Source organism: Chelon labrosus, assembly GCF_963514085.1.
Source record: "Chelon labrosus genome assembly, chromosome: 9".
Classification (NCBI taxonomy): Eukaryota; Metazoa; Chordata; class Actinopteri; order Mugiliformes; family Mugilidae; genus Chelon; species Chelon labrosus.
Window position 1 is genome coordinate 12,300,935 of NC_140359.1, and position 16,834 is coordinate 12,317,768.

General features: G+C 44.4%; 1 protein-coding gene across 3 annotated transcripts in view; it reads left to right on the forward strand.

The window, feature by feature from the left end:
- rtkna (rhotekin a) overlaps positions 1-16,834 on the forward strand; it is a 49,682-nt gene that overhangs the window by 12,449 nt on the left and 20,399 nt on the right. The window contains exon 1 of one of the 3 annotated variants that reach the window (XM_084552037.1): positions 2,446-3,003. The exons of 1 other annotated variant lie outside the window; for it this stretch is intronic. In XM_084552037.1, the coding sequence (XP_084408163.1) occupies positions 2,908-3,003 (96 nt within the window). In that variant the 5' untranslated portion in view covers positions 2,446-2,907. Of the gene's footprint in view, positions 1-2,445; positions 3,004-13,940; positions 14,273-16,834 lie in introns of those variants that run through there. One more of the 3 variants, XM_084552038.1, reaches the window with a different exon arrangement.

Consider the following 16,834-nt stretch of genomic DNA (forward strand, 5'->3'; position numbering starts at 1 on the left):
AAAATGTGTCTTGTTCACTCTTTATTTTAAGACACAAACAAGCATATACACTTTGTTTATAATGTTCCTTTTGCAGAACACCACCAGCTGACCCTCCACTCTGACTCCCGTATGTTTCCTCCAGCTGATTGGGTGTATGAAAGGAAGTTTTACATATTCCTCCACACATCCGTTCAAAAACAACATGGTCACCGGGTATTGTCTTGAAAGAAGTCCAACCCTATTTGGACCTGTTATGCAAGTTTCAGCCTGTGTGTGTTATTTTCCCTGTTTTGATCAAACCTCCGTTGGCATTGGATTAACTGATTGTATAATGCATTAATTTCTCTACTCTCTACTTAATAGCAGCCAGTTAGCACATCTGGTCCTGCTACAGTCAGACAAAGCCTTTCGTCACAGGCTGCTAATCTACTATGTCATCAGAAGATAATTACTATTTAACATAACAAAATCCCAGTCAGACTTTAAGGTGTTGGGCCTCTCCACTAATCACAAACCTTGTATGAATACATGTGTTTGCCTCATCCTCAGTGGCTCCTGGCCAAGAAGCAGGGATGCTCCGTGTTTGAGCTGGTTGTCTGCCTTCCTGCCTCCCAGCGTGCCCTGTCATTGCAATAATACCTGTTTTCTGTCCGTTGTTGTTCAGCCTCTAGGCTTTTGTCATAAGATGTAAGTCTTTGTGTTTTACTACATGGAGATTTACCTGAAGCTTGTTCTGTTTCAAGGAACTGCTACTGGTATAATAGAGACCCTAAAGAAAGAGCAAGTGGATTAAGTGACGGTGGAATAATATGCTTTTGTCCTGATGTGTTCATCATTCCAAAAGTCAGTTGATGGAAAGATGAGAGCAGCTTTAAGGGAAACTGTGTCGCTTCAGTAAATAAGTTAAAGGTGTTTTAATGCAAGTTCGTATGGACGTATTTGAGGTATTATTAAATATATTTCATGATCTGCAGTATGTCAAATCAACTTTCAGAGGGGACTAATATGCATTTACAGTGAGTCCAGTGCAACAGTCCCTAAATGCTTTTTTAGCACACTTAACCTTAACCATCCAGCTTAACTATTATTCTTTCCACCTCAAGAACAATAAATCTCCTGTTTTACTGGTGTCTGCGACAGATTAGCCAGGTGATTTAAACTCTGAGGCTTTTCTGGGGGGAATTGACCTGGATTGCTACTGCACCCACTCTGAGGCGAAAGGCCTTTCACAGCTCCTTTGTTTTCACTGTTTGCATGTGTAAAACGTTTAGAGGACGTGCTGTAGAGTGATCCAGTACCACATGGTGTGTGTGTGTTTGTGTGTGTGTGTGGAGTGGGGTGGTCCTTAAATGTCATGATAAGAATGTGGTCAGAAACATCCTTACACATTATCTACCATAATGTACCTCTAAGGAGTAATGAGCCCTTGGAATCAACCAGTGACCCTTTGAAAGTTCCAGGTCCACCCCAGTGTAGTTGAGTAGTAGAAAAATATGTTTTTTTAATTAATCTGACTGAGTGAACAGTACGCAATGTAGCCCCGGTTTCCTGTTGAGGGGTCGGCTTGTGGTTTGCAGTTTTGGGCTTACCCACGCCACAAGGGAAGGATACACACGTCACACACACAACAGCTGTAAGAGGACCAGGACTGTCTGGCTGGGGAGGAGAACAGGATGAAGTAGTGGAGCAGACTGACCATACACCACTTTTCCCACAGAAGAACCAAGTTTACGGCTGAAAGTCACATGGAGTGAACTTTGGGAGTCTCTCTTCAGGGGACTGAGAGAACAGGCAACCAAAAAGCTGGAGCCCGTCGTTGCCTGTGCTCAATGTATATTTCTTTTCTTTTGAGGCAGACGATTTTTGTTGGATAAGACTTGCCAAGTGAGGAATGCTATAAATATTTAAAAGATTCACTTGATCTTGTGCTATGAACCTGGAGGTCTTTTTGAAGTGTGACATTTTTAAAGGGCATAAAATCATTCAAATATCTGAGCACGGATGTTTTATTTAGAAAACGTGAAACGAAATAGGAAAATTGTTTCTGTTATAATGTTAAAATGTAGGATACGGAGGCATTTCTGAATCAGATTAGTGTTAGATGACATTTTTGGGTGCTTTTCAGTCTTGCTCGCTTCTCAAGTAGCGCCAGCTGCCACGGTTATAATTTCCCATTTATTATCAAGCTAGTAAAAAGAACAAAGCCTCTCTACCCCGCTATGCTTGCTTGCTGGTACGGTATTTGCTATTTGTTTTTTTAAAAGGGCGTGGGGGGCTGCTACAGTAACACCCCCCTCTCTCTCTTCCACGCTTTCTTTTCTTTCTTTTTTTTTTTTTTCTTTTAAAAGTTCATTATCATCACCAGAGGCGCGTCGTAGGGGTTAATTTAGCTCCGCGCTGGGCAGCGTCAGGGCGCACACAGTGGACTAGTTGTGCCGATCACTCCTGCAGAGGCGATGCCCTTTTGTGGAGAGGTCTCTTGTCACAGAGGACAGACGGCATTCACTAAAGGGACACAAGGACACAAAGCGAAGAATTGCATTTTAAAAGGCTCCATTCTTTCCTCACTGCCGCTGGGTGTTGACTGTGGGTGTTTGAGAGAATCTCTGTTGCCCGGAGAAAAGTAGAGGAGAAGAATACGCGCCGTGAACGAGTTGGGGGATTTTTATGAACTGGGTTACTCCAGCGCAGTCGATGCTGTCATCCACGCCACCTCTGTCTGCTTTCCCGGAGTTCGTAGTCTTGTTTTGGATGAGGAGCGGAACTTTTACGCATTGGTTTACGCGCCGATCGTACCAGTGGCGAAAGCACGCGAGGCTGTCATCATGAACTTTCTGTCTCCGGTTCCTGCGGGTTAGCAATTTGGATTCGTTAATAATTCAAAGGAAGTTAAAGGAAGTTGCTTTGTGATTGTCTGCATAAAGGATGCCAACTGATCAACACGCAAACATGGAGGAAAAACTGTGGATACTGGAAGACCTCAATATGATGTACATCCGACAGATTGCACTCAGTTTACAGGTAAAAGAATCGATCATGGTTGCTCTGCTCATCTGAATGCGTTCTTGGTGTTGTTGAACAGTTTTGAGCAGTTTTTCAAAATCCCTAATTGGGGTGTGTCTATGGAACTCTGTGTGTGAGATTATGTGTCAGGGTATTTTCTTAATTAATCCGCCCGAAGCTCAGTATCTCTCATCGACAAGATAAATGAAATCTATTTTCAGTCATGTTCTCCCGAAAGTGCACTAGATCTCTGTGTTAACTGACGCTGCAGCTGTGCTCTGGCATGCTGTGAAGTTAACAGTGTGGTTGACTGAAGAATCTTTCTATGTGACAAACAAGTTGCACTGACACTGGTGTGGTCTCTTCCTTTGCAGATGGCAAAGCTTTTACTGACAGCAAACAGAAAACAACACTGCATGCTATTCCCCTCTCGCTTAGTGTCTCCCCTTCCAACGGGGGGTTCACACGCAGTACACAGCTGCACATATGTGCCTCATAAGTCCCTCTGGGAGAATCTGTGCATGTCTGTATGTGTGAGAGAGTAGACCAGTATTGGAGTCACTCCATATAATGTGACTATGGTTTATCATGAATCCCACGTCTAGCTGCCTTTTTGCAGATCTCCATAGTGTTATGCATAGTTTTCACTGTTAAAAGGAAGATTAAACACATGGCCATTGGAAATGTTACAGGAATTTCAGAGGGGAATACTTTATTTTCTGGCCCCAAAGTCTGAAAAGATTTTGTCTGTCTGGGCTGCAGCTGTTTGGAGGTGTAGAAAGCAGACTCTGTCTGTCTCACTATCTGAACTGAAATGTATTTCTAAAAGCCCTTGGTTCTGTGGAGCAGAATGAGGGGTGATATCACTCACTGGTGTGTTGTACCCGCAAGCAGTTTGGCATAATTTTGCATGTGAGGTGTTTCTTTGTTCATCTGCCTGTGCCAAGTGGCACAGAGCATGACAGGTTTCTGGCTCTTCATCACATAAGAGATAATACGTGTCTATGAAGTCACCTGAACTGCCAACATCTACTTGTTTGCAACTTTAGTTTTGTCTCTTTTTTGAATGTTATGGTTTGGTAATTCTTAAATGGTCTTTGAAACTTGTGATCGAGTGATAAAATGATTTCACCGAAAGCTTTATGGCCCCTGTAGTCTGAAATCTATTGTCACGAGTTATGTCTACGAACAAGTTGATCTGGCACTAATCAGGCTGTTTGGTCTTATCACAGAGCCTCCTTTGATAGGGGAACTTGTTTACTGCTTGGACATTGACTGGAAAGTGGTGCGTTTGCCTGAATATTAAATCAAGGACATTAAGGTGGAATGTGCATAATAAATGTGTCAGTCTGATATCTTTAAGCATTTTGCTGTCTCAATTTTATTTTTGTAAATTCAATTGCAATGGTAGACATGTTTTATCACAACATGATGAGTCTCTATTTAGCCGTGGGGGGAAACGGTTAATGCCTGCTGCCGAGAGGCATTAACCGGTAAGAATTTTGTTCGGTCCGGTCAGTTATTTTTGCTGGTAAACACTCAGTTGTTTGCTCACATGCTCATTCATTCAGTTACCCTCTCCTTCCATCCCTCCCCCATGTCTCCTCTGCCTGGGTGGGTTTATGAGACAGGGATTCTTTGTATGTGACCGAGCTGCAATGATTACAACTGTAATTTCAGCTAGCTATGGAAGTTTTTGCTCCAGGGTCTTTCATAAACATCGTGTCGGGTCAGCAGGACTTACAGTTATTTTACGTGAAACCTTTTGCTCCTCCTCTTTTTTTACCTCGCAGCAAAATATACCATCTGAAAACCATTCCCCTCCCACGCTCATAGAAGAAGATACATAGAAGCACACTTTGTTTGTGACTTTTTTCCTCCACTGGACATCTCAGAAGATAAGAGCGTATATTGGAAGATCCAGCATTCCTCAGGCATATATAATTGCTGTGTCAGGAGGGCAGAGAGAACAGCCGTTGTGTTATTTTCAAGCTCAGTAGGAAGTCAAATTTCTGCTCTTCAGGTTTTAACACGTCTGTTAGAATAGCTACATTCTTGGCCCCACTGCACTGTTTTCTTTAGTCTACCTCTATCGCGGGGCCCATAAGATAATGCTTCGTCTTTAGTTGCATGTAAAGTGTGAGTAGCATTTTTTTTTTGCCACAGGATACAGGATTTGCCCCAAATGAGAAGTGGCTGATGGGAAACAGGAAATGGTCGTGTGTAATTACTGTTTCCCGCTGGGAGTGAGAACACGATGTCACTGAGCATATTGTCATTGATATGGACATGTACACCATTTCCTGTCAGAAAAATCCCAAATACAGAGAGAGCATTTTTTTGTTATCTACTTCATATTTAATAGCCCATAGCTTCAAGTCTTCTTCACCTCCCCAGGCAGTGCCCCTCTTCTGCCCCTCTCTTATTCCCATTGACTGCCAAAGAGCTGCAGATGGACACTTTCTCTGTGATCTAATTTTAGTCCACATCGCAGAGTTAAATGTCAGAGTTTCTGAGGTCATGTGTTTTTTGCCCAAGTTATCAAAGCAGGATTTGTGTTGAGCACTTCATTTTGTAAGTCAGCCATTGTTTGTGAAAGTACAATTCCTTCTCTGTGTGTGAGTGTTTATGTTATAGTGATACCATCTGATGAAATGCTGAAGAGACTCTTTAGGGGTTCTGCTGGAGTTTTTGTTGAGGCAGAACGGACCCATTACTGTTTGTCGAATGTGTGCTGAGCACAAACTGGCTGGGAAGTATTATAAACCAACACAGAGTCCACAGTTCAGTATTTGTCCATGAGTTTTTTTGTTTACTTGCATTCCAGATAGCACTACAACTCAGAACCTTCTACTGGTCTCTCTTGATTTTACTGGACCATCAAACAGCATATCTTTTAATCCCGCTCAATACTATGCTAGGGTTTATGAACAAATTCTGTATTAGACACGTTGACTCTAAGATGTTTGTAGCTGTGGTAGCTCATCTCTGACCCTGGTTGACTCACATGGTGGTCAGGTGGGAGTTTCTTTCTACTTCACCAAAGACCCATGTTTGACCTCTCACACGCTCCCCAGACCTAAACTTAGCTCAAGCAATGCCTCAGATATTTTTGCAGATTCTAAGCACTGGATACAGACCATAAATATCTCCTGGCCGAAGCAGCTCTTCATCTGATCTCTGACCACTTGTCAGGTTGCCTTGACCGTTTGATTGAGCAGGATTTATCAGAAGCTACGCCCAGTGAGATCAATGCATTTCTGTTTGAAACTGAGCTCACGTAACTGCACAGATATTATGTGTGATTCAGTCCGTTTCCTTGCACATACATACGTTGTCATGTGCCTAACACCCGTGTGTGGCTGTTTTACCGTTTCCCTGCGGAATATAGACTTCAAAGCGTCAGGTATTTCTCAGCTCCTGCCCCTTCAGGCCCCGTGGATCTCCTGCTTTCTAAATGTAGGAGGTCCTGGAAGGGCAAAGGCCAAATTGGCAGCAGTTAATCCCTGCCTGCATTCGGACAGTGAACCAGTATCGTCTTGCACCTTGGAGTTGAGCTGATGAATCTCTACCCTGGTGATGAATTTGGAGTAAGAGCAAAGGTTAATCATGTTTGTAATGGGACATAAAAACAGAGCATGTAAGGTTTAGCTTCAATCCCCTGCACCTATCTGGCCTGCACTTGTTGCTAAGTTTAATTTTACCTGTATTTACAGCCCTGTTTTTACCTTTTCTTAACTTCATCTTTTATCCCTCTCACCATAAATTTCTGTCGTCCTTTTCATTCCACCGTGCAGTCAGCCAGCAGTTGAAATTTGCATGCGTATGCATCTGTAGGTGAGTGTGTGTGTATGTTAGTTCAGCTGGAAGGTTGTTTAAGTAGCCTAAGTTACACCAGACGCTACAGTGGAAGGTGTGCTAAAGCTAACAGCACTAGCGCTCTTATGATACAGCATACGCGAGTCATGTCTGCCCCAAAACACATTCCTCCACAACAGACCACTTCATAACACACCACTCCCTGCTGAGATCATCTGTGTGTGTGTGTGTGTGTGTGTGTGTATGCAGTATGTGCTTCTGAGAGTATGTGTAAGTAAATATTTGCAAAGACCAATAAACTAATAGTGTAAAGCTGTGTAATCTTTAATTTAATTAAGGGTATTAAGTTCATCACCCTGTTTTTTAAAGGGCTGTTTTAATTTGTTTTGGGCTTTGATAGACTTTTAGTGCAGCAGTTTAAAAGACGTGTTTATTTCTAAGTGTACATACAGAATGTTTTAGTAGCTCTCTGTGTGTGTTTTTAAGTGTGACTTTGGCATCTGTAGCATGGGCCGCTAGAGTAGCCTCTAGTGCAGCAGGATGCCAAAGGCAAACAGCCCTGTGTGTGAGGTGGAGGTGAAAGAGGGCTTTGTATCACATCACGCACACACCCCTTACTCCCCGCCAAGCTCTCCTCTCCTTCTTGGAACAGCACACCCAGTTCCTAACACGACACCTAGCTCGCGGTAGTCAGTTCTACTGACTACAGTCCAAATCAGCTGGCTCCCCGCCTCACTTCAGCACCCCAGCACAGTGCTGTATCCCCCTTAGCACCTCAGTCCTCACTCCAGCTATCGCCCATTCAGCGGTTAGGAGCAGCAGCACAAGTCTGAATAGGGTGTCTGTGTGAGCAGGAACCAGTTTGATGCCGCAGCCTGAGCCAGCTTCCCTTGAAAAACAGCAGGAATGAGCCAGGAGAGCCAAAAGGAGAAAACACCGAGCCAGAGGTGTTATTATTGTAACATCAACTTGCCTCCTTGCACCTTCCAAGCCTCCTTCACTTAGTCATTCACTTCCCTATCCCCGTTATCTTTGCCTGAAATGTACCTTCCTCCTGTCTCTGTCTCATTTCCACACATATTTATCTCACTCTTCGCTGTCACCTTTCTTTAATCCTCTTTCTTTCTCTCTGCTGTTCTTGCAGTAGCAAAGAAAACTGTAGCCACTTAAGCTCTTTGATTTGAGACTGCAGGCATTATTCAAATCAGCAGGTTGGAATTGAAGCTGTGTTTGATTTATGTTGTTTGCAGTCTCACAAGTCGCTGTTCTCAAGTGGAGCTATTTAAAATGATGTATTCCGTGTAATTAAAAACATCTGACCATGTTCTGGAGATGCAGCGAGTGACGCTGCAGTCTGGTTATCAGAGGGTTGTGCGCAAACGTGCATTGTTGTGTTGTGAAGAGCGGTTGGTAATGTGTTTCATTAAGCTTGTGGATGTTTCTTTTTTCGTCTTCGTCTATGTGATCTATTCGTATGCTTTCCCTGCTTGTGAGATAAAGTCTACGCGGTCTACATTATTGTGTGCAAGTTTATGGGCTGTGCAGTGAATTTATTGATTTATGTGTCTTTGATGAGGTTTATGTGCAGCATGTGTGGGAGTTTTAAGTGTGCACGTTCAGTGTATTTATGTATGTTTGTCTCCTTTCTCGTGTCTGTGTTTGTCTCGACATTGTTTCTGTGCGATGAGAGAGAGAGTAGGAGGGACGTTCAAAGAGAACAAGTAGGGACCAGTTCTCTAAGAAAACTATTACCTCTATTAAAACAAACCATTCCCAAGTGCTCATTCCGCTACAGTGGAGAGCATGAGCAGCAACACCAACACCAGCATCACTGTAACCTTAAAGACTGTGTCTTCAGGGGCAGCATGAGTGTGTGTGTGTGTTCAAGCAGCAAGGTAAAGTGTTCAGTTGAATCACTGCTCGCTGTAGGATCTTTGGGCACCGATTTGCAGCGTGCATCTGGTGTCACTGGTGGGTGGGTGGGTTGGTGGGTGTATATGTGTTTGGCAGGTGGAACAGCTCTGTCAGCATTAGTGCGACTGCTGTCCGACCATCTGAGAGTTCTCTCCTCCTTTCATCAAGGACAAGAGGGACCGCTTTCCTTTACATGATGCAATGATGTTATCATCTCTGTCTCCACGTCTAAGTGTCGCAGCGCCTGGTGTGTCTGCCTCATGCGTCGATAATCGTATGAAACTTGCGCTGACACAAAGCAAGCTGAATCATTTGCCTTTTCAGAGACATGTCCTCCTGAATGTCTGGCCTCGAGAAGATGGATGGCCGTGCTGTTAAGGGGAAACCTAAATGTGAACTGTCACGGGGGAATTCCAGGGTTTGGGGGCGGGTCAGCAGGAGCCGGGGCTTAAGGCTGAGGTAGATCTAAAGGGCTGGGGCCGCTGAAAGGGGCCTCTTGTTGTCATACGAGGTGCTGATAGGCATGGCTGAGCTGTGTGTCCCCCCCTTTACCCCGCCAGACAGCCTCTCTGTCTCACCATGATGAGATCAGTGGAACAAACTCTCTAGCTAGATGATGTTATGTTTGGTGCTTGGGGTCAAAAGCTCAGTCACATTGGGAGAGGGTGTGTGTGGGAGGGGTGCATATAATACCCTTTGAAAGCTGAAGATGAATTTGACATGGTCTGTTGTACACCTACCAAAAAACTTTTCTTCTCTTTGTTCCCTCCTTGCGCACGCACACGTGCATTCACATATACTGTATATACACACTCTCCATGTCCTCCTCTGAACCTGCGTTAGTTAAGCTACACTTATAAAGGCGTCCTAGGGTCATCGGAGTTTAAAGGTGTCCATATGTCACTATATGTGTCTCTAACCTCGTCATCTCCAGGAGATGAAAGGGTCAATCCGTCTTATCTTCACTGACGCTGGCTAAGAAACTGTACAGGCATTCCTATTGGTTCTGGGGAGAAGCATGGCTCAATATGATTGGCTGAGACAGACAGATAAACTCTTCTGACACTGATTAAAGACCCCTGTTTACCCCCATTTACCCAGCTCCTTCGAAGCACTGTGTCGCTGGTCAGTATGTCAGTGGACGCAGACCGGCCCTAGGTTATTATTTAAGTACACATTTACATTTATTGAGCCTTTATTTAGCACTAACACACACAGCTCATGTTCCTCACAGCTGGTGTTCACAGCTGTTCCCGTGAAGTCCAAAAAGATTGACAGTCACCATTTACAGTCAACAGACGTCAGTTGGTGAGATCTATACTATATGTAAGACAGCATTCGTGCGCACGACCTGTTCTACAGCTCCTCAGTTCTGCCCGACCCTGGGAGAAAAGCAGGTCTCCACACGCCTCCTGCTCCTTGTGTAAGACAAAACCGCGACAAGAAAATATGGACGTGGTTTCCTAGACACGAGGCACGGCCCGGCAGTGAGGATGAAGGAGAGCAGTGAACTGTACTGTTTCTCTAGAGATTGCCGTGCTCTCCTGCGGCCAACAGGGGGGCTGGTCGGTCTAGCATCTTGAACCGAAGAGAGAGTAAAATGATTTAAGTGTCATGTCACATGTAAAACCAAGATGTTCTATTTTAATGTGGATATTTAAAGCTGCACGTTTAGCTTATTTGTCCAAATGGACTTAAAATACCATGCCATTAAAATACACCTGCCACACCCAGCTTTTCTACATTAAAATACTCATTATTAAAACAGTCATTTTAATTCAGATGTAGCCAGTCACAAGTGGTGCCTTTTTATTTTAATGTTACGTTAAACAGTATGCACATAATCTTGTTATGATTAGCCATATGGTTGCAGTGATTAGATTTAAGGTGCTTCCATAAAAGCAAGAATGCTTTCAAAAATGTGGCAGTTGCACTCTTTTATTTTTATTCTTACTCCAGGCACCATGCAGTAAAGAAAATTAAATATCCTTGTGTTTCTGTTCTCTCTCTTTGGGTCAGTCTTTGTTGAAATGGCCCCCGAGAACTTCGTTCAAACGGAAGGCTCTGAAAAATATGTGAAAGAGAAACACAGGCCTGTCCCTCAACAACTAGCGTCAATATACTCACCAGATTGAAATATGCACACAAAAACAATACAGAGGTGTGAATTTTGGCATGCTAATTTACTTGGCAGCTCCTCCTCTGGGCCACGATTGAAATTAAGATTTCATTCTTAGTTAAGCTCGTGAAAAGATTGCTCATTAAATAGAAATGATACAGAGAAAAAAATGTTCTATAATTGGCTGCATTAGGAAGGAAGGGGTCTTGAGGACATACAGTAGCAGCACAGAGGAAGGAAAATGCTTGTTTGGGGGAAAGGACTATTGTCAGTGAGTCAGTAGGAAGTCTCAGAGGGAGAGGGCTGAGTAGGTTAGTCCGGCTGCAGGAATGTCCTCTCATGCAGTGTAATCACATGATGCTATCATTCATTCAGCTGTTCCCACTGAGTTATGCTGCCAGTATGCGTCTTATTGTATATCCAAATTCCCTGCATATTCTGTCAGTGTATGTATTATTGCTTGGTCAGCTCCACATTCTTATCATCCAACTCATGGGTATTTTCATCCATCACTGTTTTTTTCCGTTAATTCTGAGCATCCTCGTATCGGTATTGTTCCTCACTCTGCGTTGTTCAATGTGAAAGGGAAATTTGCCTCTGACAGCACTTCTACGGCTGGCTTCCTGGCACAGCTACCTGCTGATGAAACTCTAATCTGATTAACTGTAGGATATTTACAGCTCTAAGTCCTAAGTTATCAAGGCTCATCTTGTTGTTGCATCACTCATAGTCGCACAGAGAGATGAGCAATGCGGGCGAGATTTGCAATATAACATGACCGCATTGCAAATTTGGTATTTTTATGCTTTTGGCTACAGCGGGTGTGTCCTCTGCTCCCACACAGAACGTCCTTTTGCTGGATGTAAAGAGCCAGGCAGATGAACAGATGTGTCATTGCCCCATCGAGATGGACTTTGTTGCTCCGTTGCTATTAGCCAATGCTGCCCACAGACAGGCTCTCTCCTCCTCCGTCCTGATCCTCCTACACGTCATCTGCTGCATCTCTGGACCGTGTCTCTCATTCCACTCTCTCAACTCACCCACAAACGGCACACAACAAAACAAGTGTTGTGTGTTTCGTTGCTGAGATTGTATCCAACTGGGTCTGCTGACATTTAGGAAAGTATTAAAACATAAATGCCTGATGCTGTGTGTCCTGCAGAGGTATATTTTCATTACATTCTTGAAAAATGCATCCTGGTACGCTACGTTATTAGTTTTCTGGTGCGGATTTCCTGGAGCCCCGCTCTCAGTTTGCTGAATCACCCTTACCCTCGCCTGTTTTATTCCCACACCTAATTCTAGCCGGACTCGTCTGTGCTTTCCGTTTCCGCCTGCCCACAAATCACTCTCATACATCACCAGTTGACAAGGCGCCACGCTCCGCTGCACAGCAACTTGCCCGTGTGCTCATATGGGCCAGGCAATAAGACGAGGTGGCCACACAGACACAAAAAGCATAGTTAGACTGATGAAGATCTTTATTTTGCCTGAGATGATACGTTGTCCTGTCGGTAGAATTGCATACAACATAGATACATACACTGATCAGGCATAACATTATGACCACCTTCCTAATATTGTGTAGGCCAACCTTGTGCCTCCAAAACAGTTGTGACTCATCAGAGAATGGACATGGGCCTTCTGAGGGTGTCCTGTGGTGTCTGGCAACAGGATGTTGTTGGTGGGGGCCTGTGGATTGTGGGGAGGAGTCTCTGTGAATCAGGCTTGTTCCTGTGCATCCCACAGATACTTGATCAGTTTGGGATCTAGGGAATTTGGAGGCCAGGTCAACACCTTGTGATGTTTTTCATGTTTTTTGAGTTGTTCCTAAACTGTTTTTGTGTGTGCCTGTGTCAGGCTGCATCCCGCTGGGGATGGCTGCTGCCATCAAGGAGTGTCATTGCTATGGGGTGGGGGTGCCTGGTCTGGTCTAGGTGGGTGCTACATGTCTAAGTAACATCCACATGAATACCAGGTACAAGAAATTTTCCCAGCAGAACATTGTATTGTCACAAGATGGTCAATGTTATTTACTTCTCCTGCTGGTGGTTTTAATGTTGTGGTTGATCGGTGTATATCCACCAAAGTACACTGCAAGCTACTGTTATTCATGTACATTGTGGTGTCTCCGTCCCCATTTGGATCACAGTTGCGACTACGCAGCTACCATTGCCAAGGAATTACCATAATAAACTCTGTGGGAGGAACGCGTAGTGATTATTTCTAATAATCAGCCCATAGGGACATAAATGTTACAGAGGAACTTGCCGGAGAGTGATCTAAATCACATCTTCGAATGGAATCACTTTACTGAACACCTGCCCTTAATAGGGTCAGCTTAATGGGGGTTTAGCCGTGATTGTCTTGTGTTCTGCACATTTATCCAGAGATTGCAGCAATTAATAAATAAAGGAGGCTTGTGACTCCCCATGCCCTTCTTAATATATGCGGCTCTAATTTGTCCTGACTCTGTTCTAGCTGCTTATTTACACTACTGAAGCAAAGACATGTGGGGAAAAGGGATGTTTTTCCTAGGGGCAAAGCACACTGCATATTGACCAGTGCCTTGTGAAAAAGTTGAGTCATAACTTAAAAAAAGAAACACGGTTTTTTTTTTGTTTTTTTTCCCCCCCTCGGTGGGCGTTGTATAGTTCACATTAGTGGCTGCAGTAGATTTTTCTGACACACTTCAAACTCAGGCCAAACTCAGGGCTGCCAAATCCTTCTTATGTGAGCTTCTCCGGAACAGATTTAGAGCGTTCTTCGTCATTTTATTAGATATCTGGAGGGAGCTTTTTGAAAAAGCCTTCTGCGCAATAAGCTCCTGAACAACACAGTTTTTTTTTCGTTTACAGTATGGCAGCAGGACTCCTTGAAGGTCCCTGGACACCGCATTGAGAGCCTCTGTCTCAAATGACAATTCAATCCTCTCTGTTTGCGCACAGCTACGCACAGATTAAAGACAGACACACACACACACACACCCGCCTCCTCAGAAACAGCTCTCGGTTGGTCCATCAGTCGGTCAGTCCTTATCCTTGTGCTGGTGATGGTGCGTGTTAGAGTCCGGACTGGAACACTGAAGCTTCTCGGACGGCGGCGACAATGACGATCAGAAAGGCAACGCGGACGAGCTCAAGCACATGACCGCCACCGTCCCCCGAAACGAGTGGCGTTTATGATTTGTGCGCGGAACCTTGAAACTTCTGAGGTCAATAGCCGGCTGCTATTTTTGGATCTTCGGTGGATGTGACATTTTGCGTCTGTATGGATGCGCCTCAAGGGGAAAAACTGAGTTAAGGTCTTTTACGCTGCGGACGGGACGCTGAACGGAGCCCGTTGTTGCGTAAAAGCTCCGTGTTGCCAGTTTTGGAGAGTTGGGACACGGAGTGCCCCTCTTTGAATAGGATGAACAACTCAAAGAATCAAAAGGTAAGCTCGGTTTTTGAGGTTTCTGCGTGATCTGTCACCGGCCTGGCCGTAAAGCAGCAGTTTTGAAGACTTCAAATTGAGTACAGCTGATCGAAGGCGATAGCGTGATGTTTACTCTGCTGGGCAGACGCAATGTCACATCTGAAAACACTCGCCTCGCTTATCTGATTGGACTCATCATTATGATGAATTCACAACAGATTCACACATTTGTCATTTTAAGTCATCAACTTTTAGGACTGGTCCACGTTGCTCTTAAAGGCACCACGGAAATTAAATTAATCGCACATGTACCACTTCTAAAAGATGGAAAACCTTTCTGTAAGTTATTACCTTCACTAACCATAGCTGGAAAAAAATAAAGGTTGTTAAGGGAGTGGTAATGCAAAGTGTATCACATATGTATGAGTGGTAGACAGTCAGTACAGGGAACATGAGTTATGTTTCATGCTACAAAATGACAAGTCAATCATAAATTTTGTACTCTTGGTGAATAAATTAGAAACATTGGGGACGGTAACTCCACATTTCATGTTGTCTAGCAGCACTGTGACGTATTACCCAGCCTCTCAGAGTGCAGCAGTGACTTACATCTCCCAGTCATCAGCCTTTCCCTTCACTTGTGAATAAATCTTTCCTAAACGCCTCGAGCTGGCACCACAGAAATAGCCATTCAGACTTTAGAAAATGTCTTTACATGTGAGAATTTGCTCTGCTCTGCACTAGAAGGACGTCACGACCCTGACACAAAAATGTTTGGGCTCCGTTTAAGGGCATTCCACATAGCAGAGGCATGTGTGTCATCTAAATGCAGCCACAGTACAATGGTCAAAAGACAGAGCAGCGACCAGAAATTGTTTTCCTCCCCATGCTTGTGCCCTTGAGAATAGTGACCAGAAAGCCTGAGTGTGTGTGGCAGGCACTCATTCCGGTTTTAGTACTTTAACCAGCACTTTGGGGGCTCTGACTCCTTCCTATAATCAACATTTCGGTCATCAGTGAAACCCTATCCGTGCACGAATAAACCAAACAAGTTGATCCATCTTTCTCCCTCTTGATTGCACTTTGCCTAATGACGAGCTGCTTCCTGATGTGTGCGAGAGAGAAAGCTGGAGTTTGGATTTTAGTCGATTCCAAAGGTCACATGCATCATTCAGAGTTTGAAAGACCAAGACAGATGTGATCTTTCCATTTCTGGAGCGCAGTCTGTATGTCTACATTTGTGTTTATGTGTGCGGTGGTGTGTGTTCATTTTGTCCTTACTACTGTTACAGCCACAGCCATCTCTGATCATTAGTGCTGAAAAGGTCACTGATGTGCAGTGTTCCTGATGCTGATTTTTATGTTTTTGTGGTGACATGGTTGCTGTACGGTTGAAGTCTAGCCTTGTACGCTGTAGTTAAACTGGTTCTCTTTGCTGTTAAATGCATTTCAGGTTGTGCAATATTTTTTTTTTATTGCTTTTGCAATTATACAGGGAGGAAGAAAGTCAGCACCTTGTGTCAGTTCACTTGCTGTGGAATCCTTCAGCCCTTGCCTTGCAATCAATAACCACTTACTGCAGAGGAGCTCTCTGCAGTCAAGCCTCTGTCTCACCCAGCCTTCTGTCTCTCTCTTTCTCTGTTAAGATAGGTATCTCCAGTGTCTCCTTTGCATGCATCTGTCTGTCTTTCTTGCTCCTCTCTCCTCCCCAGCCTTCATTCACCTCTGCAGTCACATGATTTCTTTGACTTGCTGCCTCCTCTGGCCCTTTCCGGAACTGCTGTGTGCTTGCTGTAGAGGTCATTCTGTTTTCTCTGCTGATATTGCCCGATGCTTTTTCCCAGGAGGTGTTTGCTGAGATAGCTAGGGCATCCTCAGCCTGAGAAACACAGGGGGAACTGCAGCCCATTACTCTACGTACTGCACGGCATGACAGCAGTTGTAGAGGAGGAGGAGAGTGTGCGTGCGTCTCTCCCTATTGTCTAAGAAGTAGTATGAAAAATGAGCCACTTAGACCGTGCTCTACTACAGTGTTGCCTTGCTGCCCACCCAATTATAGATCTGCTAACTCAAACTTATTCATACACAGTCTCGATCTCCCCTGGCATTTCTTACTTTCTCACACTCTTCTTGCCAGCTTCAGTTCCCCTCTCCTGCTTTCACGTTCAGGCTTCAGCTATACACTAAACAAAGCCAGTTCAAAAACTGGCCTGATATGCCGTGGCAGTAATCTCTCTCAGTAATGTACTGTCCTAGTTGTATTTCTCCTTCAGAAGCAATTGTTGTGGCAGGTCGCGGTGTCAGAGCTCACGCTGAGATTGCGCTGACATGAGTGTCCCAAAATGAAAACGAAGAGCAGGAGAATCAGATGGGATAGCATGCATACTGCATTTGTGCAGCACCACACAGATTCGGTGGAGGAGCACAGGCGTGATGGGCAAACAGAAGACGGGCAGATAAACAGAGAGACAGACAATTAGAGGCGGGTGATGACTTTACGATGCAGAGGAGCTTGTGAAGGGATTGATGGTCATGCAGGAAAGGGCTCAGTCCTGCAGACAGATCACCAGACAAGCAGCT